Source organism: Grampus griseus (assembly GCF_964374135.1).
Source record: "Grampus griseus genome assembly, chromosome: 4".
NCBI classification, from domain to species: Eukaryota; Metazoa; Chordata; class Mammalia; order Artiodactyla; family Delphinidae; genus Grampus; species Grampus griseus.
In genome coordinates, this window is record NC_138997.1 from 35902918 (window position 1) to 35930520 (window position 27603).

Sequence of the window (27603 nt, forward strand, 5' to 3'; positions counted from 1 at the left end):
GTTATTTATTTCCCTAACTAGAAGTAATAGATTAAGCTCTCTGTTTTCAAGGACTCATCAGTGAGATATGAATATTAATTCATTCAATTATACTTTCACCTTTCAGATGTTTGCTGAATAGTTTTCCTGTGAAAGTCCCACATTAGGCAATTGGGGAAAATAAAAAGAGATAATATGAAAGCTGCTAGCATAATAAATGTAAGCGCAATCAGATCAGGCTAGAAGAACAAAGATTTAGTCTGACTGATAAATAGAATGTTAAGACTTCAGAGAAACAGTTGTATTATGAAGGCATGAGTCAGAGCTGTAAGAGAGGAGAGGTTTCTTCTTGCCAGAAATAAAGACTTCAAGGACATGAGGTAGAGTTTTAATAAGTGGATTACAGAGATGGTTATACACAACAAGTAAGGCATTAACAAAAGCTGAGATGGAAAAAAGGCAGAAAAGTTTCTGCAAAAACGTCACAGATCAGCTTGGCTGGAGTACAAGGTTTGAGTCGGGTGGAGCTGAATTATTATTTTGGAAAGGGAAGCTTTGCTAACCTACTCTTTTTAATAGGGAACCCTCCCTTCTGCCACCATGATATAAAGTGACATTAATGTGGGGATAAAGGAAGAAAGGATGTTGGTGTAGACCTACATGTTACTAGACACTACTGTGCACATGTTGAGTTTCTATCTATCTGGTATTATATTCACATAGATATTCAAAATACTTTCTCATTGGCTAAAAATAAAAAAAAAGAGAAGGAAGTATCTGAGGATATATAGTACATAAGAGCCCAACTAAATTTAAACTTATAGAATTCAATGAGGATAAGTAGAATTTATGAATCATTGAAAGTGATGAGCTAGATATTTCAAGTACCAAGACATTTCTGAGTTATTTTAATTACTGTATGGAAACAAGCATTAATATTCAAGGAATACATATTTTTACATCTTTAAAAGAATTTTCTTTTCCCATTAATATACTTTATGACCACAGCAAATTCTGCAGATATTTTAATGTGTAAGAGGCTCAAATAGAAATTTCCATTTCTTTAATTAATACATGCTGGTGTCATTCCCAATAATGTTTACCTGGGAAATATCTTAAGAATAATCAACAAATGTGTAATTTAGAAATTAAATGTACACCCTCTCTGCATTTGAGATTGTTGTTCCAATGTTGCCTTTCTCATCTCTCACAAGGTTCATGTGGATATATTCAGTCCCCAACTAGAATAACTGTGGATACTAATGATAGATACATCTACGAGTAAACTATTTGAATTTCCCAGTAAAAGCATGTTTCTGATAAGGGCAAAGTCATATAATCAATTTAAGTGTGTCAACAATCTTTTTGCAAGAAAAATTCATTTTCTTGGCTATAGATCTAGACCCTTGTCAACTATCAGGCAGCTCCATGTCTAAGAGGAACTGGACTGTATAAGTAGAGGAGGCTCTGGATAAATTCATCGCTCACTCTAGGGAAAAAGATCCAATTCAAACTCGGGGATGATGGGTCAGTAACACCACATTGGTATAAAAACAAAGAGAGGTAGTTTCCATTGTTATATTACTTAATACACTAACTGTTCCGGTGGTAGGTAAGAAGGATCATAATGGAAATTTTGGTGTTTTATTTCTGTGCTAGCATGAATTAGCTGAGTGAATGTGAGCCATATAACATTTCTGGGACTCATTTAACTCATTCATAGAATGGAAAGGTTTCGTTTAGATAAACTTTTTAGTTCCTTTCAGTTCTCAATTTATTTGACTCTATCTTTTGTTTCTGGTTAATTCTCATATCTGTTGAATCCTTTGTGAGCACTTTGGACTTTTATTTTTTATTATAATTTTCAACTTTGTATGTATTCTAATTAAACTTTAGGTGAAAAAAAAAACCCCTAGCATTTAAAGTTACATTGGTCCTTGACATCTGACTAAAAACTAATCTGTACAACATTTTATTACTAGGAATTAAGAATGTTCATAAAGACAATAATCAGTTCTAATACTGGGGAAAAAGTTTACTTAACTGTCCTTACAAGTTACTTTGCACCAGAATAAGCTTTTTCACATGAGTTTTTTTTTGCTTTTTGCATTTTGTTTTTGTTAAGAGTTTGGTGTTTGACCCCATTTTGTGATTTGAACAGGAAGGAAGGTGACAAATTCAGCTAAAAGTTACTTTTCAATTGTACAGTAATCCTGAATTATAATAAAACAAGAAAAACTGCAAACCAATTTTACACAAGACTTGCATAAGTTCTACACATTTTTTAAATGTTTTTACTTTTTGACTCTCTTAATAAGGAATATTAGAGGGGTTGATCACGATGGTGGAATAAGAAGACATGGAACTCACCCCCACCCCAATGAATACATCAAAATAAGTCTACGTGTGGAACAATTCTCACTAGAAACTGGCAGAAAGACTCCTGTACAACCAAGGCTGTAAGAAAGACTCACATGTAGTCAGGTAGGAAGGAAACAAAAATGATCAGGTCAGGACCTGTGTCCCTGGAAGAGGACTCAGAGGTAAAGGGAAAATACATGGGCAGAGACCAGCTTTGGGGAGTAAGTGGTGAGAGGCGCAGACTGGGCGCTCTAGTCCTGGGGTCCTGCAAAGTGGACATGAGCCCCCTTGGATGGTTGGAGGACTTTAATACCCCACTGACATCAATGGACAGATCATCCAGACAGGAAATCAATAAGCCAACTGTAGTCTTACATGATACAACAGGCCAGTTGGATTTAACAGATATCTACAGGAAATTCCATCCCCAAACAGCAAAATACATATGCTTTTCAAGTACACATGGAACATTCTCCAGGATAAAGTCTCAACAAAACAAGTGCCAACAAATTTAAGATGACAGAAATTATGTCAAGCATTTAGACCTACCAAAATGGTATGAAACCAGAAATCAATTACAGAAAGAAAAATGGGAAAAGAACAAACATGTGGAGACTAAACAACATGCTACTGAAAAAACCAATGGGTCAATGAAGAAATCAAAGAGGAAATCAGAAAATACTTTAAGACAAATGAAAACGGAAACACAATTCTCCAAAATTATGAGATGTAGCAAAAGCAGTTCTAAGAAGGAAGTTTATAGTCATACAGGCCTTCCTCAAGAACAAGAAAAATATCAAATAAGCAACCTAACCCAAAGTCAGCTGAAGGAAGGAAATAACAAAGATCAGAGAGGAAATTAAAAAAAAAATAGAGACCAAAAAAACAATAGAAAAGATCAATGAAACCAAGAGCTAGTTTTCTGAAAGATAAAATTGATAAACCTTTAGCCAACATCAGGACCTTCAAGATGGTGGTGGAGTAAGACGTGGAGATCACCTTCCTACCCACAAATACATCAAAAATACATCAACATGTGGAACAACTCCTACAGAACGCCCACTGAATGCTGGCAGAAGACCTGAGACTGCCCAAAAGGCAAGAAACTCCCCACATACCTGGGTAGGGCAAAAGAAAAAAGAAAAAACAGAGACAAAAGAATAGGGATGGGACCTGCACCCTGCGAGGGAGCTGTGAAGGAGGAAAAGTTTCCACACACTAGGAAGCCCCTTCACTGGTGGAGATGGGGGTGGGAAGCTTCGGAGCCACAGAGGAGAGCGCAGCAACAGGGGTGCAGAGGGCAAAGCGGAGAGATTCCCACACAGAAGATCGGTACCGACCAGCACTCACCAGCCTGAGAGGCTTGTCTGCTCACCCGCCAGAGCAGGTGGCGGCTGGGAGCTGAGACTCAGGCGTCAGAGGTCAGATCCCAGGGAGAGGACTGGGGTTGGCTGTGTGAACACAGCCTGAAGGGGGCTAGTGTGCCACAGCTAGCCGGAAAGGAGTCTGGGAAAAGGCTGGAGCTGCCAAAGAGGCAAGAGACCATTGTTTCAGGGTGCGCGACTGGAGGGGATTCCTTCCCTGTCTGCCCACAGAAGGCAGAGCACCGCCTAAACAAGCTCCAGAGATGGGCATGGGCCATGGCTATCAGCTCAGATCCCAGAGACAGGCATGAAACACTAACGCTGCTGCTGCAGCCACCAAGAATCCTGTGTGCAAGCACAGGTCGCTATCCACACAGCCCTGGGAGCGTGTGCAACATGCCACGGCCAGGGTCCTGTGATCCAGGGACAAGCTGGCTGGGAGAACACACAGTGCACCTCAGGCTGCTGCAATGTCATGTTGGCTTCTGCTGCAGCAGGCTCGGCCAGCATTCCAATTATAACTACCATACCCCTCCCTCCCCTGGGCCAGAGCTCCCTAACCAGCCGCTGCTTTAACCCTGTCCTGTCTGGGTGGGAACAGATGCCTGAGGGCAACCTACATGCAGAGGTAGGCCCAAAACCAAAGGTGAACCCCAGGAGCTGTGCGAACAAAGAGAAAGGGAAATTTCTCCGTGCAGCCGCAGCAGCAGCGGATTAAATCCTCACAATCAACTTGATGTACCCTGCATCTGTGGAATACCTGCATAAACAATGAATTATCCCAAAATTGAGACAGTGGACTTTGGGAGCAACTGTAGACTTGGGGTTTGCTGTCTGCAACTGATTTGTTTCTGATTTTTAGGTTTATCTTACAATAGTTTTTAGCGCTTGTTATCATTGGTGGATTTGTTTATTGGTTTGGTTGCTCTCTTCTTTTTTTAACATTATTATTTTCTATTTTAAAAATTTTTAAAAATTTATTATTATTTTTTTCTTTCTTTTATTCTCCCTTTTCTTCTGAGCTGTGTGGCTGACTGGGTCTTGGTGTTCTGGCGTGGTTCAGGCCTGAGCCTCTGAGGTGGGAGATCTGACTTCAGGACACTCGACCACCAAAGACCTCCCAGCCCCACATGATATCAATTGGCGAGAGCTCTCCCAGAGATCTCCGTTGCAACAGTAAGACACAGCTCCACTCAATGGCTAGCAAGCTCCAGTGCTGAATGCCCCATGCCAATCAACTAGCAAGACGGGAACACAACCCCACCCATTAGCAGAGAGGCTGCCTAAAACCATACTAGGTTCACAGACACCCCAAACACACCACCGGACGTAGCCCTGCCCACCAGAAAGAAAAGATCCAGCCCCACCCACCAGAACACAGACACCACTACCCTCCACAAAGAAGCCTACACAAGCCACTGAACCAACCTCACCCATTGGGGGCAGACACCAAAAAAAAAAGGGAACTATGAACATGCAGCCTGTGAAAAGGAGACCCCAAACACAGTAATTTAAACAAAATGAGAAGACAGAGAAATATGCAGCAGATGAAAGAGCAAGGTAAAAACCCACCAGACCAAACAAATGAAGAGGAAATGGGCAGTCTACCTGAAAAACAATTCAGAGTAATGACAGTAAAGATGATCCAAAATCTTGGAAATAGAATAGAGAAACTACAAGAAATGTTTAACAAGGACCTAGAAGAACTAAAGAGCAAACAAACAATGATGAACAATACAATAAATGAAATGAAAAATTCTCTAGAAGGAATCAATAGCAGAATAACTGAGGCAGAAGAACAGATAAGTGACCTAGAAGATAAAATAGTGGATATAACTACTGCAGAGCAGAATAAAGAAAAAAGAATGAAAACAATTAAGGACAGTCTCAGAGACCTCTGGGACAACATTAAACACATCAACATTCGAATTACAGGGGTCCTAGAGAAGAAGAGAAAAAGAAAGGGTGTGAGAAAATATTTGAAGGGATTATAGTTGAAAATTTCCCTAACATGGGAAAGGACATAGTCAATCAAGTCCAGGAAGCACAGAGAGTCCCATTCAGGATAAATCCAAGGAGAAACACACCAAGATACATATTAATCAAAGTATCAAAAATTAAATACAAAGAAAAAATATTAAAAGCAGCAAGGGAAAAGCAACAAATAACATACAAGGGAATCCTCATAAGGTTAACAGTTGATCTTTCACCAGAAACTGAAAGCCAGAAGGGAGTGGCAGGACATACTTAAAGTGATGAACGGGAAAACCCTACAACCAAGATTACTCTACCCAGCAAGGACCTCATTCAGATTCAACAGAGAAATTAAAACCTTTACAGACAAGCAAAAACTAAGAGAATTCAGCACCACTAAACCAGCTTTACAACAAATGCTAAAGGAACTTCTCTAGGCAGGAAACAAAAAAGAAAAGGAGCTACAAAAACAAACCCAAAACAATTAAGAAAATGGTAATAGGAACATACATGTTGATAATTACCTTAAATGTAAATGGATTAAATGCTCCAACCAAAAGACACAGGCTCACTGAATGGATACAAAAAAAAGACCTGTATATATGCTGTCTACAAGAGACACACTTCAGACAGAGGGACACATACAGACAGAAAGTGAGGGGATAGAAAAAGATTTTCCATGCAAATGGAAATCAAAAGAAAGCTGGAGTAGCAATCCTCATATCAGACAAAACATACTTTAAAATAAAGACTATTACAAGAGACAAAGAAGGACACTACATAATGATTAAGGAATCAATCCAAGAAGAAGATATAACAATTGTAAATATTTATGCACCCAACATAGGAGCACCTCAAAACATAAGGCAAATATTAACAGCCATAAGAGGGGAAATTGACAGTAATACAATAAGAGTAGGGGACTTTTATACCCCACTTTCACCAATGGACAGATCATCCAAAATGAAAATAAAAAAGGAAACCCAAGCTTTAAATGACACATTAAACAAGATGGAATTAATTGATATTTATAGGACATTCCATCCAAAAACAACACAATACACTTTCTTCTCAAGTGCTCATGGAACATTCTCCAGGATAGACCATATCTTGGGTCACAAATTAAGCCTTGGTAAATTTAAGAAAATTGAAATTGCATCATGTATCTTTTCCAACCACAATGCTATGAGACTAGATATCAATTACAGGAAAAAAAGTGTAAAAAATACAAACACAGGGAGGCTAAACAATACACTACTCAATAACGAAGAGATCACTGAGGAAATCAAAGAGGAAATCAAAAAATACCTAGAAACAAATGACAATGAAAACATAAGGACCCAAAACCTATGGGATGCAGCAAAAGCAGTTCTAAGAGGGAAGTCTACAGCAAATACAAGACTATCTCAAGAAACAAGAAACATCTCAAATAAACAACCTAACCTTACACCTAAAGCAATTAGAGAAAAAAGAACAGAAAAACCCAAAGTTAGCAGAAGGAATCATAAAAATCATATCAGAAATAAATGAAAAAGAAATGAAGGAAATGATAGCAAAGAACAATAAAACTAAAAGCTGGTTCTTTGAGAAGATAAAATTGATAAACCGTTAGCCAGATTCATCACAAAAAAAAGGGTGAAGACTCAAATCGAAAGAATTAGAAATGAAAAAGGAGAAGTAACAACTGACACTGCAGAAATACAAATGATCATGAGACATTCCTACAAGCAACTATAGGCCAATAAAATGGACAACATGGAAGAAATGGACAAATTCTTAGAAAAGCACAACCTTCCGAGACTGAACCATGAAGAAATAGAAAATATAAACAGACCAATCACAAGCACTGAAATTGAAACTGTTATTAAAAATCTTCCAACAAACAAAAGCCCAAGACCAGATGGCTTCACAGGCGAATTGTATCAAACATTTAGAGAAGAGCTAACACCTATCCTTCTCAAACTCTTCCAAAATATAGCAGAGGGAGGAACACTCCCAAACTCATTCTACAAGGCCACCATCACCTTGATACCAAAACCAGACAAAGATGTCTCAAAAAAAGAAAACTACAGGCCAGTATCACTGATGAACATAGATGCAAAAATCCTCAACAAAATACTAGCAAACAGAATCCAACAGCTCATTAAAAGGATCACACACCATGATCAAGTGGGGTTTATCCCAGGAATGCAAGGATTCTTCAATATACACAAATCAATCAATGTGATAAACCATATTAACAAACCGAAGAATAAAAATCATATGATCATCTCAATAGATGCAGAAAAAGCTTCTGACAAAATTCAACACCCATTTCTGATAAAAACTCTCCAGAAAGTAGGCATAGAGGGAAATTTCCTCAACATAATAAAGGCCATATATGAAAAACCCACCACCAACATCGTTCCCAATGGTGAAAAATTGAAACCATTTCCTCTAAGATCAGGAACAAGACAAGGTTGCTCACTCTCACCGCTATTATTCAACATAGTTTTGGAAATTTTAGCCACAGCAATCAGAGAAGAAAAGGAAATAAAAGGAATACAAATTGGAAAAGAAGAAGTAAAACTGTCACTGTTTGCAGATGACATGATACTATACATAGAGAACCCTAAGGATGCTACCAGAAAACCACTAGAGCTAATCAATAAATTTGGTAAAGTAGCGGGATACAAAATTAATGCACAGAAATCTCTTGCATTCCTATACACTAATGATGAAAAATCTGAAAGCGAAATTAAGGAAACACTCCCATTTACCACTGCAACAAAAAGGATAAAATACCTAGGAATAAACTAACCTAAGGAGACAAAAGACCTGTACGCAGAAAACTATGACACTGATGAAAGAAACTAAAGATGATACAAACAGATGGAGAGATATACCATGTTCTTCGATTGGAAGACTCAATATTGTGAAAATGACTCTACTACCAAAAGCAATCTACAGTCAATGTGATCCCTATCAAACTAGCAATGACATTTTTCAGAGAACCAGAAGAAAAAAATTTCAATTTATACGGAAACACAGAAGACCCCAAATAGCCAAAGCAATCTTCAGAAAGAAAAACGGAGCTGGAGGAATCAGGCTCCCTGACTTCAGACTATAGTACAAAGCTACAGTAGTCAAGACAGTACAGTTCTGGCACAAAAGGAGAAATATAGATCAATGGAACAGGATAGAAAGCCCAGAGATAAACGCACGCACATACAGTCACCTTATCTTTGATAAAGGAGACAAGAATATACAGTGGAAAAAAGACAACCTCTTCAATAAGTGGTGATGGGAACACTGGACAGCTACATGTAAAGGAATGAAATTAGAACACTCCCTAACACCATATACAAAAATAAACTCAAAATGGATTAAAGACCTAAATGTAAGGCCTGACACTATAAAACTCTCAGAGGAAAACATAGGCAGAACACTCTACGACATAAATCACAGCAACATCCTTTTTGACCCACCTCCTAGAGTAAGGGAAATAAAAACAAAAATAAACAAATGGGACCTAATGAAACTTCAAAGCTTTTGCACAGCAAAGGAGACCATAAATAAGACAAAAAGACAACCGTCAGAATGGGAGAAAATATTTGCAAACAAAGCAACTGACAAAGGATTAATCTCCAAAATATACAAGCAGCTCATGCAGCTCAATATCAAAAAACAAACATCCCAATCCAAAACTGGGCAGAAGACCTAAACAGACATTTCTCCAAAGCAGATATACAAACAAACAGATGGAGATGTGTTTGTTGATTGCCAACAAACACATGAAAGAATGCTCAACATTACTAATCATTAGAGAAATGCAAATCAAAACTACAATGACGTATCACCTCACAGCAGTCAGAATGGCCATTTCAAAAAATCTACAAACAATGAATGCTGGAGAGGGTGTGGAGAAAAGGGAACACTCTTGCACTGTTGGTAGGAATATAAATTGATAGAGTGACTATGGAGAACAGTATGGAGTTTCCTTAAAAAACCAAAAATAGAACCACTATATGACCCAGCTATCCCACTAATGGGCATATACCCTGAGAAAACCATAATTCAACAATAGTCATGCTGGGACTTCTCTGGTGGCACAGTGGTTAAGAATCTGCCTGCCAATGCAGGAGATACAGGTTTGAGGCCTGGTCCAGGAAGATCCCACATGCCATGAAGCAACTAAGCCCGTGTGCCACAACTACTGAGCATGCGCTCTAGAGCCCGTGACCCACAACTACTGAGCCCATGCACCGCAACTACTGAAGCCTATGTGCCTAGAGCCCGTGCTCTACAACAAAGACAAGCCATTGCAATGAGAAGCCCGTGCACCGCAACAAAGAGTAGCCCCTGCTCTCCGCAACTAGAGAAAACCTGTGTGCAGCAACGACGACCCAACGCAGCCAATAAAAAGAAGAAAAAGAAAAGAAAGAAAGAAAAAAAAAAAGAGTCATGTACCACAATTTTCATTGCAGCACTATTTACAATAGCCGGGACATTGAAGCAACCGAAGTGTCCATCGACAGATGAATGGATAAAGAAGATGTGGCACATATATACAATGGAACATTACTCAGCCATAAATGAAACAAATTTGAACTAATTGTAATGAGGTGGATGGGCCTAGAGTCTGTCATACAGAGTGAAATAAACCAGAAAGAGAAAAACAACACATACATATGGAATCTTAAAAAAAAAAAAAGGTTCTCATGAACCTAGGGGCAGGACAGGAATAAAGACACAGACATAGAGAATGCACTTGAGAACACGGGGAGGGGGAAGGGTAAGCTGGGATGAAGTGTGAGAGTAGCATGCACATACATACACTACCAAATGTAAAACAGATAGCTAGTGGGAAGCAGCTGCATAGCACAGGGAGATCAGCTCGGTGCTTTGTGACCACCTAGAGGGGTGAGATAGGGAGGGTGGGAGGGAGACACAAGAGGGAGGTGATGTGGGGATATATGTATACATACAGCTAGTTCAATTCGTTATACAGCAGAAAGTAACACAACATTGTAAAGCAATTATACTCCAATAAAGATGATACAAAAAAAAAAAACAAAAAAACTTTAGCCAGGCTAACCAAGAAGAAAAGAGAAGAACCAATAAATAAAATAAGAAATGAAAAAGGAGAAATTACAACCAATACCACAGAGATAGAAAAAATCATAAGAGAATATTATAGTTACATGCCAACAAACTGGACCACTTAGAAGAAATGGACAAACTTCTAGAAACATACAGCCTGCCAAGACTGAGTCAAGAAGAAGTGGATAAATTGAACGCATTGATCAGTAGTAGTAAAGCTGAATTTATAATTAAAACAACAACAACAACAACAAAATACCTCCCAGCAAACAAAAGTTCAGGACTGGACAGTTCACAGGGAAATTCTACCAAACATATAAACAACTTATACCTATACTATTCCCCAAAGTTGAAGAGGACAGAACACTCCCAAATTCATTCTATGAGGCCACCATCCATTATACCATTTGTATCTAATACAGATGTAAAAATTCTCAACAAAATATTAGCAAACCAAATGCAAGAATATATAAAAAGGACTGTGCATCATGATCAAGTTGGATTTATTCCAGGGACACAGGGATTGTTCACCTTTCACGAATCAATCAATGTGACATATCACATTAGCAGAAGGAAGGATAAAATTCACATGATCATCTCAATAGACACAGAAAAAGCATTTGACAAAATTCGACATCCTTTCATGATAAAAACTCTCATCAAATTTGGTATAGAGGGAACATATCTCAACATAATAAAAGTCAGTTACGACAAACTCACAGCTAACATCATACTCAACAGTGAAAAGCTGAGCCTTTCCTGTAAATTCAGGAACAAGACAAGGATGACCACTCTTGCCACTTCTATTGAACATAGCAATGAAGTCCTAGCCACAACAATCAGAGAAAAAAGAAATAAAAGGCATCTATATATTGGAAGGGAAGAAGTAAAACTGTCACTATTTGCAGATGACATGATACTTTAAATAGAAAATCCTAACGTTTCCACCAAAAAACTAATAAATGAATTCAGTAAAGTTGCAGGACAGAAGATTAATATACAGAAATCGGTTGCTTTTCTATACTCTAATAATGAACTATCAGAAAGAGAAAGTTAAAATAAAAAAACCCCCAAAACCAAACAAACAAAAAATTCTGTTTAAAATCACATCAAAAAGAATAAACTAGGAACAAATTTAACCAAGGAGGTGAATGACCTACACTCTGAAAACTATGAAACACTGATAAAGGAAACTGAAGATGATACAAAGAAATGGAAAGATATCCTGTGCTCTTGGACTGGAAGAATCAATATTGTTAAAATGGCCATACTACCCAAAGCACTTTACAGATTTAATGAAATCCGTAGCAAAATACCCATGACATTTTTCACAGAACTAGAAGAAATAACCCTAGAATTTATACAGAACCACAGAAGACCCTGAATTGCCAAAGCAATTTTGAGAAAAAAATAACAAAGCTGGAGACATCATCTTCTTAGACTTCAGATTATACTACAAAGCTATAGTAATCAAAATACCATGATACTGGCACAAAAGTAGACACATAGATCAATGGAACAGAATAGACAACCCAGAAATAAACCCATGCACCTATGATTAATTACTCTATGGCAAAAGAGGCAAGAATATACAATTGAGAAATGACAAGTCTCTTCAATAAGTGTTGCTGAAAAAACTGGAATGCTACATGTAAAAGAATGAGATTAGAACATTTCCTCATACCATATACAAAAATAAACCACAGATGGATCAAATACCTAAATGTAAGACCTGGAAACCATAAAACTCCTAGATGAGAACATAGGCAGAACATACTTTGACATAAATTGTAGCAATATTTTTTTGGGTCTGTCTCCTAAGGCAAAAGAAATAAAAGCCAAAATAAACAAATAGGACCTAATTAAACTTAAAAACTTTTGCAAAGCAAAGGAAACCATTGACAAAATGAAAAGACAACCTACTGAATGGGAGAAAATATTTGCAAATGATATGACCAACAAGGGGTAATAGCCAAAATAAATAAATAACACATACAATTCAATATTAAAAAAACCAACCAAATAAAAAACACAGGCAGAAGATCTAAATAGACATTTTTCCAAAGAAGACATACAAATGGTCAACAGGCACATGAAAATATGCTTGAAATCAGTAATCATCAGAAATGCAAATTAAAACCACAATGAACTATCACCTCACATCTCTCAGAATGGCTACCTACAATCAAAAAGTCTACAAATAATAAATGTTGTTGAGAGTGTGGCAAAAAGGGAATCCTTGTACACTGTTGGTGGGAATGTAAAATGGTGCAGCCACTATGGAAAACAGTATGGATGTTTCTCAAAAAACTAAAAACAGAACTACCATATGACCCAGCAATTCCACTACTGGGTATATAGCCAGAAAAAACAAAACCACTAATTCAAAAATATACATGCACCCCAAGGTTCATAGCAACACTATTTACAAGTATCTAAGTTACAGAAGCAACCCAACTGTCCATCAACAGATGAATGGATAAAGAAGATGTGGTATATATATCTATATACAGTGCAGTACTGGTCAGCCATAAAAAAAGAATGAAATTCTGCCATTAGCAGCAACTTGGATGGGCCTAGAGAATATTGTGCTTACCGAAATAAGTCTGACAGAAAATACAAATACCGTATGATGTCAGTTATACGTGGAATCTAAAAAATAAAACAAATAGGGCTTCCCTGGTGGCGCAGTGGTTGAGAGTCCGCCTGCCAATGCAGGGGACACGGGTTCGTGCCCCGGTCCGGGAAGATCCCACATGCCGCGGAGCGGCTGGGCCCGTGAGCCACGGCCGCTGAGCCTGCGCGTCCGGAGCCTGTGCTCCGCAACGGGAGGGGCCACAACAGTGAGAGGCCCGCGTATCGCAAAAAAAACACAAAAAAACAAATAAATGTCTATAGCAAAACAAAAACAGACTCATAAATATAGAAAACAAACTACTAGTCACCAGTGGGGAGACGGAAGTGGGGAGGGTCAAGATAGGGGTATGGGAATAAGATATAAACTACCGTGTATAAAATAGATAAGCAACAAGGATATACTGTACAGCACAGGGAATTATAGCCACTGTAACTTTTAATGGAGTATAAAATACTGAATCACTACGTTGAACACTGGAAGCTAATATAATATTGTAAATCAACTATAATTAAAAAAAAAGAACTGTTATAACATGTGCCATTTTTTGAAAGGTTAAGCAACCTTTATTTCTTTTTGGAAATCACAATTAATCAAAGGATTGGAATCCTTTCCATATTTATTTCATGAGATTGGAAGACTCCTGCCTTTCTTCTTTTATCTTCTAAGTTTCACACTCTTTATGGGTCTCTGAAAGTTGTAAAAGGTTAAGACTGAATTTTATTCATTGGTCTTTGTATTAAGTGATAAATAATTCAGTATTAACTAATGCTCATTTCTAATTTTCTCTTAATAATCTTGTTCAGCAACGAAAAACACTGAAATGAGAATAAAAAGTCCTATATTTGACCAACAGGCAAGTAATTTAACTTTTTAATCTTCAGTTACCTTATGTGGAAAAACATGTTTGCCATGCTCTATTATGTCAAAACTCAATTCTCAACAGAGCACTAATTCAGGGCTACTTGGACAGACTGAAGGAGAATTTTGAAGAAAATATAAACTTGTCTATAAGCCAACTGGGGAACACCTCCATGGGAAGGTGGGTTGGCCCCTCTGTAGTGGGCAGGTGGGAAGATGAGTGCCTGGAGGTTTAAACACAGATCCTACCCTGCACATGATGTTCATTTGGTACCCAATGTAAATTCATATTCTTTTCCGTTAGAACCTAGGTAAAAACACATTTCAGGCTCTCATCCTTGAATAGATTATTATCCAGCTTATTTCAAAAGTTTAGCTGGGAGAAATAATACCTAAAAATAATTAGGCATTATTATACTAGGAGACAGTCTAAAGAGTGGATTAGAGCATAGGCTCTGGAAACAGACATCCTGCATTCAAATCATGGCCCCAGCATTTGCCAGCTCCATGACCTACTATGCAACTCTACCTTTCTGTGTTTTGGCTTCTCATCTGTGAAAAGGAAGTAGCATTAGTTCTGGCTCATAGGATTGTTGTGGGGATTGAGAGAGAAACATAACGTGCTTAGAACAGTGTTTGGCACATAGTAAGCACTAAATAACTGTCAGTCAATAAGTACAACTGTTATGGACATGTTAATAACTGACCTATTTTAGGTACAGAGGTATTCTAACTTCAGTCCATGTAAGACATTTGGTCATCAAAAAGCTATATGACAAGGTCTTAGTAACTTAGGTCTAAGTATAAACTGACTTTTTCTTTAATGGTATGCCCTCAGGTTTTTTAAGGATTAATACATTAAAAAATAGGAGATGAAAAAAATCTTTCATTTGCTGAGTATTTAAGATATTATAAAAGTAAAAAGATTTACTTTTGGACACAATTTTGCTTCCAAGAAAAATGTTCCTCTCTTGAAGAACTGGTATGTGTATTTCTATCAGAGAATGAGAATTATACAAAATAGCTTACTGATGTCTGACAGCTTTGACCTACAAAAACAACAGTTTCATATGGTTCAACTAATTCGCATGCCTTCATTTTTGCCTTGGCTCTCAGGAAAATGAGAGCTAAACTTAAAGCTTCATCAAAGTTTAACTATATTAATACTTGTGATCAGCATATTTGCTTTCTTCTCATGAGGCTTCTGATTATTTCAACTTTAAGAATTTGAGGGTAAAACTTAAACATTTTTGGAGGAAAGATGTATATACATAGTGATAATAATATTCTTTATACCCATGAAGGTTGTTAGAAAAATCAAATAATGTACATGAAAGTATTTTGTAACCTAAATTATAAAAATTGTGAACCCACTGACCTTCAAGTCATTGCACAAAGTTTTTTTCCTACAATTTTGTTTCTTCTTAGATTCTTTCTAAACTATTAATCTCAACATTTAAAGTCTTCAAATTCTTCCCAAAAGATTTATGATAAGACTCAAAGCTGGTTACCATTTAGTTTTTGACCTTCACTCTGGCCCCAGCATAACTCCATACTGAGATTCTTACATCTCTCTGAATCTGTTATCTTCTCACATGTCTGCATGTCTTTGATCACACTATGCCCTTGGTCTGGAATACTTATCCACACCATTCTACCTGAATAAATACTCCTTTTATTTCAAGATTCAGTTGAAGCATCCCTCAGTTAAAACGCTTTTCAATCAAAATTATCTCCCACCTAAGCTACCTTAGCTCCCCAATTAGTGTCCTTATCTCGAATTTGTCATTTCTCTAGTTCATCAACATTAGTCTAAATTACAGGTCCCATCACATCACTGAGATGCTGAAAACCACAACTCTCTTCTGACTCCAATGTAAGGCCTAAAATCCTTGACATGGAATTGAAAGCTCTTTATTAGGCCCATGACTATCTTACAAGGTACAAGAGAAAAATTATGATGGAAATGAGGGGAAAAACATTTTGTAAACCTACCATTTTCTTTTAAGGGTACTTGGGATGAAGAATTTCCAGAACTAGGCAAAGTCATTCCTGTGGTATAAATTAAATTATTAGACAGTTTAAAAATGGTCAGATACTATATACAGAAGTAATTTCTTCTGATAAATTCATAAAAATCAACAAAACATTAAGACAGCAACAATTTCTTTTATTTACACTCAGAAAAATAACTTGTCTCCCCACAATGGGCTTTTTTTTTTCTTTTTTACTACTTTTAATGTCCAAGTTAAGCATATCAACTTGTTTTGCAGAATAAATTTAAACACAAATGTACTGTTTCTGACAATGACATTTTGATGTCATATATGAAATGATGAAACTAAAATGAGTTTTAAAAGTATCTGTTCAAATGTTAAAAGAAAGTTCAATATTCGATAAGAATGAATAATCAACCAAAAACAAATGCAGAAAATAATTTTTTTATGGTTGAATTTTATTTTACTTGTGTTTTTCTATGGAATATTCACTACTCTATATCTGATATGTGATGAATTTTTATGTAGAACAAAGCCTTCCTAATGAAAATAGCTTAGAATCTATAAGAGATCCCATTATATATGAATACACTTCGAAAATTATTTTCTGAAAGATTAAATCAGTGTCTTTTTAGGCTATTTTCAACGCATAGGGTGACCTATAAGATGGAGTCTTGTCTTTCATCTGTTTAAAGTTTTTTTAACCAATTCAATTTAAATTGATGATAGTATAATCTCTGAAAGCTGTGGAAACCTATATTAATAAAGTAATGTGGCCTTCCATAAATATTTATCAATTATAGTGTAGTTCTCTTTGACTTCATTTACTCCACATATCCCCAATCCAATTACAGTGTGAGAAAATACTTTTTAACTTTGTATAGTTATGATCACACTTAGTTCCAAGGGAGAGTTAATTAGTATTATTTAGTAAAACAACCATAGAAAAGGGTATCCTTGTTGACTGCTTGTCTGCCCAGCTGTTTCCTATTCTGAGTAGTCATTCAGACCTCTGTGCTTAAATATCTACTTTTCTAAAAGATTGATTCCCATGCAGTTCGCTTTTAAGATGCACAAAACAACAGGAATCCTTCTGTTTATCTTATAAGGTAGTGTGTATTTATAAACACAAACAACTTCTGTCTATACTTAAATAGTTCATAGGCCCCAGCTAGCTGGGAGAAATTGAGAAAACTTAAATCAACTAAGAATTTCTACCTAACAACCATAGCACATTGCATAAAACTATCTCTTTCTAGACACAATTCCATTCTGAAAGTAATCTAAATAAACTTTTCTTAAAAAAAAATATAGCTCAGTGGAGTCTACTCTCACAGACTGTAAGGAAAATCCAAAGGAAGGCTATCCAAAGCCATGGCACCAGACTACCTGGGTTCTCTTGGTAAGAATGTCATGGCCTTTAACTGTGACCAAGAGAAAGCTAACAGTCTGTGCCATGAGGTAATCACTTGTTAAATCAATTTTTGATTTGACTTGGTACTTTTTAAGTAGCCTAAAATTTTATATTCACAAAAAGTTTTGGTAATTAGGACATACAACCAAAAATAATTTCCTGGTAGTTAACACTGTCTCATTCACTTCATTATGAGCATGAGGTAAGGGAGAAAGAAGGTAAGCTTGTTTATGCTGACCTATAACATATGCTTGACCAGGGTCTTCAAAGGATGAGGAGTCTGATTCCTGTTTCCTCCTTTCAGGACTTCTATTTAAACTTGCAATAGACTTTGAACTAAAGAGGGAAAAGGAAGGTGGGGGGAAGTGTCAGTGTAAAAAAGTATGATGAAAATAATAAATTGTCAAAACAAAAACAAAAGTAGGAAATGCAGAATTTACAAATATGTAGTTTGGGTTAGTTAAGTATGTTCTTACTTATTAAGTTTTGTGAATCCTGCCAAAGATTCCGTATCAGATCTCGCCATCTGGTGAAACGGTTTTCCTACCAACTCCGCAATGGTTTGTGGTGGGGATTCCATGTTAACAATGACATTTTTCCGATGAGGATAGAGAGAGGCCTGACTCAGATCGTGGTATGATTTACTCATCCCTCTAGGCTTTTCCTCCCAAGAAGCTTTGTCACTCTTCTCTTTTGCACTGTTTTGCAATGGCTGGTAAAGCGACAGCTCTGAGCAGGATAGCCTCTTCAGAATCTCAGCTTGAACTGACAGAGGTCGAACGGCAAGTTTGTTCAGGGTGCTGCTGGCCAGACTACCAGTGCTGATTGCTCGTCCCATATTAAATCCTCTAACGGACTCTGCTTGGAGATTCAGGCTCCTAAATGAAGCTTTCTCTACAAGGAAATAGGATTGCTTTACACGATGAAAACACCATAGAACCTTTTATGAGAAAAGCTATTTTAATAAATAAAAAACAGCATGCAATTTTTAATCATTTTGATTGCCATCAGAAGTAGGTAGCTTTCAAAGAGTGGCAATCGAGGATTTTAAAAAGGAGGTTGGAAGATTCTGGTTTTCATACCATCTCTCCATCCTTGTAGCTTTCTCACAGCCAGGGCCTGGTCAGCATTGCCTTATTTCATCTAGTGATTTTCCTGGATCTAATAATGTTTTGGGTTTCATTCAGGCTTGCTGACCCCAATACAGTTTTCAGTTAGGAAGGAGAATGACATTTGACAGAGAAAATTTTATCGCTAGTAGTGTCTCTGCTAAAATACCAGCAAACCAAGGATGGGGAGAGGGAGAGATAAAACCTGGATAGGCCAATATAGTGAGATCATGCCTGAAAAGAGCTGTGCAGAGGAGTTTTGCCCAGAGAAAAAGTTCTTATTATATTTTTAAAAGCTTATGGCAGATTGTGGTGATGTTTGCACAACTCTGTTAACAATGTGGATATACTAAAAATCATTGAATTGTGCACTTTAAGTGGTTAAATTGTATGGTATGTGAATTAGGTCTCAATAAAACTACTACTAAAAAACAAACAAACAGGGCTTCCCTGGTAACGCAGTGGTTGAGAGTCCGCCTGCTGATGCAGGGGACATGGGTTCGTGCCCCAGTCCGGGAAGATCCCACATGCCGCGGAACGGCTAGGCCCGTGAGCCGTGGCCGCTGGGCCTGCGCGTCCAGAGCCTGTGCTCTGCAACTCCGCAAAACAAAAACCCCCAAACCCCAAAACCCCAAACCCCCAAGCGGAAACAAAAGCCTTTTATGGCCTATTTTCTGTCATTTCATTACTATGCCAATACCACCTCCCCACCTTGTAGACGTTTCCTGATTTAACTGAGGCCCAGGGGCCACAAGAGAACCGCACATTACTTGTCTTTTTTGTTTCTGTTAATTAACATGATTAAGGAGCTGGGGTTCTCTTTATGCTTAAATTCCTTTCACTCCTAAATACATATCCAAAGTATTCTTTTAGGGGTCAAATTTAGAGATACCTTATAACAAGTGATTGGCTATTCTGTTTTGTGAGAACAAATGTCACGTCAGTATTGGAACATTTGAGGCTATAAACGAAAGCACTGCATCACAGAATTTTGGCATCAAAATCCTTTCATGTATATAAAGGACCAGAAGCATAGAATTTCAAATGGTTTGGCTGTTCATGCATTAGTAATCCACATCACAAGGCACCCCAATTGGTCTCCCCATGGAAAGTACCAATACAGCTTGACCACTATGTAAAACAGCTGCGAAAACTTGTTTTTTAAAAAGGGAATGTCAAATGTTGCTGATTTAGATCTTAAGATTTTGTTTCATTTATCTTCTAATTCCTAGGAAGATTAATAATCAATATTTCATCTCAGGTGTAAACAGATAGGAAAACAATGCAACTCTTTCATATTCATACATCAGAATGAAGTTTAAATAAACATGTCTCTTGAGGACACAGGGAGGGAAGGGGAAGCTGGGAGAAGTGAGAGAGTAGCATTGACATATATACAGTACTAAATGTAAAATGGATGGCTGGTGGGAAGCTGCTGCATAGCACAGGGAGATCAGTTCAACGCTTTGTGACGACCTAGAGGGGTGGGATAGGGAGGGTGGGAGGGAGGCTCAAGTGGGAGGGGATATGGGGATATATGTATACATATAGCTGATTCACTTTCTTGTACAGCAGAAATTAACACAACACTGTAAAGCAATTATACTCCAATAAAGATATTAAAAAAAAAAAACAAAAACATGTCTCGGGCTTCCCTGGTGGCGCAGTGGTTGGGAGTCCTCCTGCCGATGCAGGGAACACGGGTTCGTGCCCCGGTCCGGGAAGATCCCACATGCCGCGGAGCGGCTGGGCCCGTGAGCCATGGCCACTGGGCCTGCTCGTCCGGAGCCTGTGCTCCGCAAAGGGAAGGGCCACAACAGTGAGAGGCCCGCGTACAGGGAAAAAAAAAAAAAAAAAAAAAAAGAAATAAGGAAATTTCCTATATAAATGTAAATGTCCTTACAAAAGGGGAAATTAAAAAAAAAAACAAAAAAAAACATGTCTCATCACCAGGAAAATTCAACATTCTTTCTCTGAAGTAGAAGTGGACACCAAGTTAAAACATAACAATTAAAAAAAACCCTTTTGTTTTAAAATTCCCAGTATAATCTTTAGCTTCAAATAGGAGTTTTTATGAGAGCAGATAACATTAATTCTATTTTCTTTTACTTTGAGAGCAGACTTTATTCAAAGACGCAAAAACTGAGCCTTAAACAGATTCAACTACTGGGAAATGCCTCTATACCCAAAAGTTTTCTTCACCCTAAAGGAAAATGTAGACCAAACTTTGGCAGGCATAGGGACCATCAGTTCAGCTTAGGTTATATCTGTTTTGTAAACATACCAAGGATTATGCTATTCAAATCCATTCATAGCTCATTCCTGGGTAGAATTTAAAGCATTGCACATATCCATGGGATGGAATAATAAACCACCCACTTATCTACTGTCCTACTGCCCTTCACCTGGAAAGGATTCCAACATGGACCACCAGGATGGGAAAGGACATTAGAATGAACCTACATCCTATTACTAATGTTTCAAATTTGAACTCAAAGTCTTTGTTAGTTCCACACTCAGTCTGCAATCCACACTGTGCTACTATTCAGTCTCTTGTACTTGTTTTGTATTTCCTTATATCATCAACTAAATTGTATGCTCTTTTGAGGAGAGAGGCTTCATTTATTTTTGTAACCCACAGCACCTAGCATGTAGCAAGTGCTCAGTAAATGATTATTAATCTTAATTCCATGCAAATTAGTTCTTTGGAAACTTATCAAATAGAAAGACTACTGGATTAGGAATTAAGAGATCACGTTCTAGTCTCCTTTGACTTCTAACTATGAGGTTAAGTGAGACACTCTTTTCTCTGAACCTGTTTCCTCATCAGTAAAATTTTGGACTTAATGGCCTCTAAGGTTCTTTCTATCACCCATATCCTATGACTCTAAAGAAGCAACATACACTTGTGACCCCATCAACCTCCAATAGATAACACCGGTTATTTTCACTTGTCTAGTACAGACAGTTAAGTAGGCAGGTAGTTACTTCTAAGCTGCTTCCAAGCAGAAAATAATTCCTTTCGAGGCTTAACAAAATCAGGGAATAGATGTAGATAATACCATCGTAAAGTCCTTTTACATATGAATTTAAGGATACATAGTTGTGTTCTTAGGGGGAAAACTGAGATATGTAGAACATTCCCACTTCATGGGTGAAGAAAATGAGACCTCAAAATGTCAGTTCCTTTCCTAAGGTCATCCTACTACTACTATAACTAGTGGTAGTCGTGGTAAAACAATGTTGATGACAAGAAGGATAATGAATATTTATTCAATACGTATTTTGTGCCGGCACTTTTACATGTATGAATTCATTTCGTCTTCACAATAACCTTATGATGTTGGTATTATCATTATGATAATCATTTTACCAGATGGGAAACTAAGGCAGAGAGTTTGAGTCGCCTGCCCACGGTTTCAGAGTTTGCAAGTAAGAGAGCGTGGTTTGAACACTGGCAGTCTTGCCCCACAGTTCATGTTCTTAACTACCACAATATATCATTGAAATGCTGAGGGTGGAAAGCTGGTTCATAGTTTTGTCTTCTGACTCTTCACTATAGCACCCTATACCACATCTATAATAATGTAACCTTCAATTTTTCAATTCTGACTTGAATAGAATATTAATCTAAGTAGGCATATCAATGGCTCTCATAAGTTTATTTCACTATACTTTTTAAAAAAATTTATTTATTTTATTTACTTATTTTTGGCTGCGCTGGGTCTTTGTTGCTGCGCGCAGGCTTTCTCTAGTTGCAGCGAGCGGGGGCTACTCTTCCTTGTGGTGCACAGGCTTCTCATTGCAGTGGCTTCTCTTTTTTTTTTTTTTTTAACATCTTCATTGGAGTATAATTGCTTTACAATGGTATGTTAGTTTCTGCTTTATAACAAAGTGAATCAGTTATACCTATACATATATCCCCATCTCTCTTCCCTCTTGCGTCTCCCTCCCTCCCACCCTCCCTATCCCACCCCTCTAGGTGGTCGCAAAGCACCGAGCTGATCTCCCTGTGCTATGCGGCTGCTTCCCACTAGCTATCTATTTTACATTTGGTAGTGTATATATGTCCATGCCACTCTCTCACTTTGTCCCAGCTTACCCTTTCCCCTCCCCGTATCCTCAAGTCCATTCTCTAGTAGGTCTGCGTCTTTATTCCCATCTTGCTCCTAGGTTCTTCATGACCATTTTTTTGTTTTGTTTTTTAGATTCCATATATATGTGTTAGCATACGGTATTTGTTTTTCTCTTTCTGACTTACTTCATTCTGTATATTTCACTATACTTTGAAAATATATAAGAGCATACAAATTTTTTAGCAGAGCAAAGCAGGGAAAGAAAAGGAATAATGAGATTACAGCAACAGTTATCATATTGTAGAATGCATAAAATCACTACTGAGGAAAGCCTGTTAAAATGCAGATTCCAGGGACCCAATGCCCAAAGACTGTGATTCACTAAGTGTCACATAGGTTTCTGGAATCTTCATTTTTAATCAGTATACAGCCCCTACCATCTTGATTCTGAAAGGCTGAGAAACATTTATTCATAGGTTGCCATCACCCCAGTCTGATCCTACATGGAAAGTTTCGGATAAAGAATTCATAGGGCTCTGCTGCACAAAGTCATCAGTGCCATTACATTTAATTTTTTAATCAAATTCTTGATTAAAAAAGTGTTTCACTGAAGTCTATAAGAATTTAATATGCAGAACTAGACTTTCTACAACTTTAATCTCTACATGTGGTCTTGCAGAGTAAGCTTTAAATATTTCAGTTCTGACTGAGATTTTCTTCAGAGCTAAATTGGTTTCTTCTGTTGGTTCCTTTTCAAAAGGAACTGAAACCGCTCTCCTGAGCACTTATATTGGTACTATGGTTACTCACGTCAGTCTCAGAACAGGGACGTGACCAAGTAAAACTGAAATCTGTCACCCCCAAAACTGTTATGGTACATGACTTTCCCATTCTGGGTGCAGAGTCCACCACCTTGTTTCCCATGTTCTTTCCCTTATCTGGAAAGCCCTTCCATTTATCGTCAACCTACTTAATTATTTTTGTCCTGAAAATTCCAATTCAAGTGCCACCACTCACATACTCTATCCTCTGATCTCCTTTTCCTCCTGTAGTGTATATCAGAGACTGTACAATAGAACCTGTTATTGAAACCTTGACCCTCTATTGTGTATTACTGTTTCATGTTTGTTGGTCTTATCTCCCAGTGTGTAAGTTTACTACGGGTAGAGAATGTGTCTGAAACTTTTACAATATTTACATCAGCTAGCCTAACAATCAGCACAAAATAGTTCAATAGGTACTCCCTGACTGATGAGGGGTGCTGTTTTCAAAATAAACATGAAGTTGACATCTCAGTTTCATTTATGACACCTTTATGAACTTGACTTAGTCATTTAACATCTACATACCTTGTCATTTTCATCCTAAAAGTGGAAGTTCTTTTAAAGTTTGTGGCAAAAATCATGCATCTACCCTGGAGTCATCTGACACAGTTTGCTTCTCCTTACCGATATCCTGGGCATCTTGGTTGCTCTGTCTTGCTCTCATTTGCAGCTGGAACTTATGCTGGGAAGAGCAGAGGTGCAGCAGGTACTGGCATATCTTACTGTTGTCTGTCTGGAAGGCATGTTTTATTCCATCTGATGTATTCTGCAATGTGATTTTCTTTTTCTACAATATTAATCAAGGGTATTTAAAATTAGGATATTTTCCTATCACTTCATTGCATGACCAAATTTTAGAAACAATAAGTACAGATATTATTTTTACTTCACATTATTAGGCATGAATACTCATTGACCTATATCTAATATAAATATAGAAAACTATAACTCTGTATTATTAGAAATTTAGGAAATAAATGAAATTAATATTATTTGCCATTTTTAGAAACTGTAGCCTAAATCAGATTGTATAGACTGTATACCAGCCACCAGCAAGGGAAACAGTTTCCTTTAAAGATTACTGATATTTTGAGTTTACTGCAATGTTTACAAACACCAAAACTATTTGAAAAAGAAATTACAAGAAATATATGTTCTACAGTCTTAGATTAAAAAAAATGAAGTTCAACAAAAACTGATATTAATATGCAGTAATAAGCACTGTGATTCAGTCAAGAAAAATCTTGGTGGCATGAAGGCTGGGATGGAAGATGTGGGAAGTTAAGGAAAATGTTGGAATGCAGAAACACCGGATAACATAACTGCTGGGCTGAGAGATGAAACACATCAATATTTAGAGACAGTGATTCTTGCCAAATTCTGGGAAAGGAAAAGAATCATTAATCAGTTTTATCTCCCTGCTTCTTAAAAATGAATGTTTCATATGTAAGAGGACACCCTGAAATATTGCGACCTATGTGGTAAGGCTTGCAGTGAGCCATATGCCTTAAAAGACTAGAATTCAACATGTCAGGGATCTAAGACTAATGTCTCTGGAGAATTGCTCAAGCCCAGCTAGATTCTACTGTAGCTCTTGGCTTCTCTACTGTACAAATTATTTCCTCTATAGCATGTCCCTTGTCTTGCTGTCAAATGCAGAAATAGGCTCAGACAAGTCAAATTTCATAGACTCACAAAAGATATGATAACAGAGTATTACTCAAACTTCAATCATGCAGGTGCCATCTTCATAATTCCTGGTCTTAAAAACAAAATAAGACTATTAAATTCTTGCTAGATGTTGTTACCAATGAAATCTCGGGGACCCTGTTCTCTCTTTCTTTAGTAAAGGAAATCAGCAAGTATTAGAGAGGAGTTAAAGCAATAGTAGCACCAAACTAGTATCCTGACTACCAGTAGCATTCCTAGTAACTCTTCAAATAGTTGGGGAATTTTTCTCCTAACAAACAGTGCATTTAACCACTATCAAGTAATTCCCAAGGATGTTGAACTCCACAGTCGTAAAGCTGTACAGGTTTGAAACAAATCATAAGGATAATTGATCCTAAGTGTTAAGTGATGGACTGGACAAGAAATGTGCCTAAGGAAATTCAGTTGTAAGAGATGAGAAGGGCGAAGGGTAACTTATCCATCTCCCCAGAGGCCAGTGGAAGAAAAAATGAGAGTTTAAAAAAGAGAACTCTGTGTTAGAGAAAGAACTACAGGATAAACAAGTTCTGTTAAAGACGGGAATAGTTTGCAGGGAAATGTGAGCTATTCTTTATTACTGGAGATCTTTAAAAATGAGCTAATCACAGCTAGTTCTATTTTTATTGCAGGGCTGATGTGATAGCTGGTAAATGACGGCTGAATGCTGGATCATTATTTGATTTGCTGCCCTTTTAAAACTGGTCCAAATTAGATTTGTATTTAATTCATCAAGGTTTCCTCTAGGCACTTGCTCTGCCAGCATTTTCATTGGGGAAGGTAAGTTAAACCTAGGTAATTTCCTGATCTTGACAATCTTGGGAAGATGAGGATGGTCTGGGATTTCCTGAGAGAATACATTTATTATGTGGTAATCTTAGTGGTATCTCTGGGTTTCACGGGAAACCAACCAACTAACCCTCAGGTCTAGAAATGATTCCAAAGGTCTCTAGGTTGAAGATTATCCACAGTCAGTTGGGACTTTGATATTATAACCTTATAAATTTTGTTTGTTCTGGTGAAACCATATTTCAGCCCAAATATAAACTAAAGGTATCAGTAGTCCCTGAATAACATTAGGAAAACAAATACCTGAACAGGTTTTTGATTTACCTCTGGGGTTTGACAATCACACTTCAATGTTCAGATTTTCCACCTACTTCCAAAATCAAAATATGCCTTTATAGTTCATTATCTTTCATAAACATGATTTTCTAAAAATTGCTTTCCTAACTTTATCTCCAGAGACTACACACTAAAACTTAAAACTGTAGGAAGTCTTGAGGCTAGTTCATAAAATTCAGTAAATCTCTGGACCACTGAGATTCAAATACAGTTCTGTGAGGGACCTATTACTAAACTAGACAAAGTTCACTGGGGTTAAGATAATTATCAGTCTTAAATACATTAGCGGGTTTTCTCCATGTGAGAAGTATTAGTACCCTAGAATAAGTTCTGAATTAACAGAGAAGTCAACTTGGTTGTAATTTAACTAAAGTTAATTGAGCATATAACCAGCTAAGAATTCTTTTAAAAATCACCTTCTGAGAAAACCAAAACCAAAATCTCAATAATACTTCCCACAACTAAGAAAGAAGCGTTAAATAGTATTAAGACATATATAAGCCCCACTAAATGCCAGGCTTTAAAGTTCGCTTAAGAAAAGTCAATTAATACGTTACATTTGAAATCGACAACACCAATTTAAATGTAGAATCAAGAGAGGTTAAAATGGACATACGGAAAAAGAAATTTTCTTGGTTTCCCTCCATGGAAAGCGAAGGACCAATGTGCGAACTCCATTGTGAACCTCAAACACAAGGACACCTTTAGAACAGACTCCAAGCAGTATTCCCGTTTGTGACTTTTTCTCAGGGTGCACCCGGTGAAAATGAACTCCATATTCTGTCAGTCTTTGGCAGACCTGTTGGAACAATACCATAACATAAAAATGCACCTTGGAAAAGGTGACTTAAAGATACAGAAGTTGTACCAATGTCGTTTAATATGGAAAGGATAGTCTCTTAAACAAATGTTGCTGGAACAACCGGATATTCATATGCCAAGAAAATAAATCTTGCCCCTTACTTTAGCCAATATATGAAAATTATCCCCAAAACGATAACAGACTTAAATACAGGAGCTAAAACTAGAAAGTTTAGAAAATATTTGACTGTGGGTTAGACAAAGATATCTTAGACGGGACATAAAAAGCAGGAA

General features: G+C 37.3%; 1 protein-coding gene across 1 annotated transcript in view; it reads right to left on the minus strand.

Moving 5' to 3' along the window:
* PTPN13 (protein tyrosine phosphatase non-receptor type 13) overlaps positions 1 to 27603 on the minus strand; it is a gene marked incomplete at its 5' end in the record, with an annotated part of 177088 nt that overhangs the window by 59253 nt on the left and 90232 nt on the right. The window contains 5 exons of the mRNA XM_082653757.1: positions 16252 to 16308; positions 17906 to 18003; positions 18144 to 18561; positions 24301 to 24463; positions 27125 to 27307. Of these exons, the coding sequence (XP_082509883.1) occupies positions 16252 to 16308; positions 17906 to 18003; positions 18144 to 18561; positions 24301 to 24463; positions 27125 to 27307 (919 nt within the window). The remainder of the gene's footprint in view (positions 1 to 16251; positions 16309 to 17905; positions 18004 to 18143; positions 18562 to 24300; positions 24464 to 27124; positions 27308 to 27603) is intronic.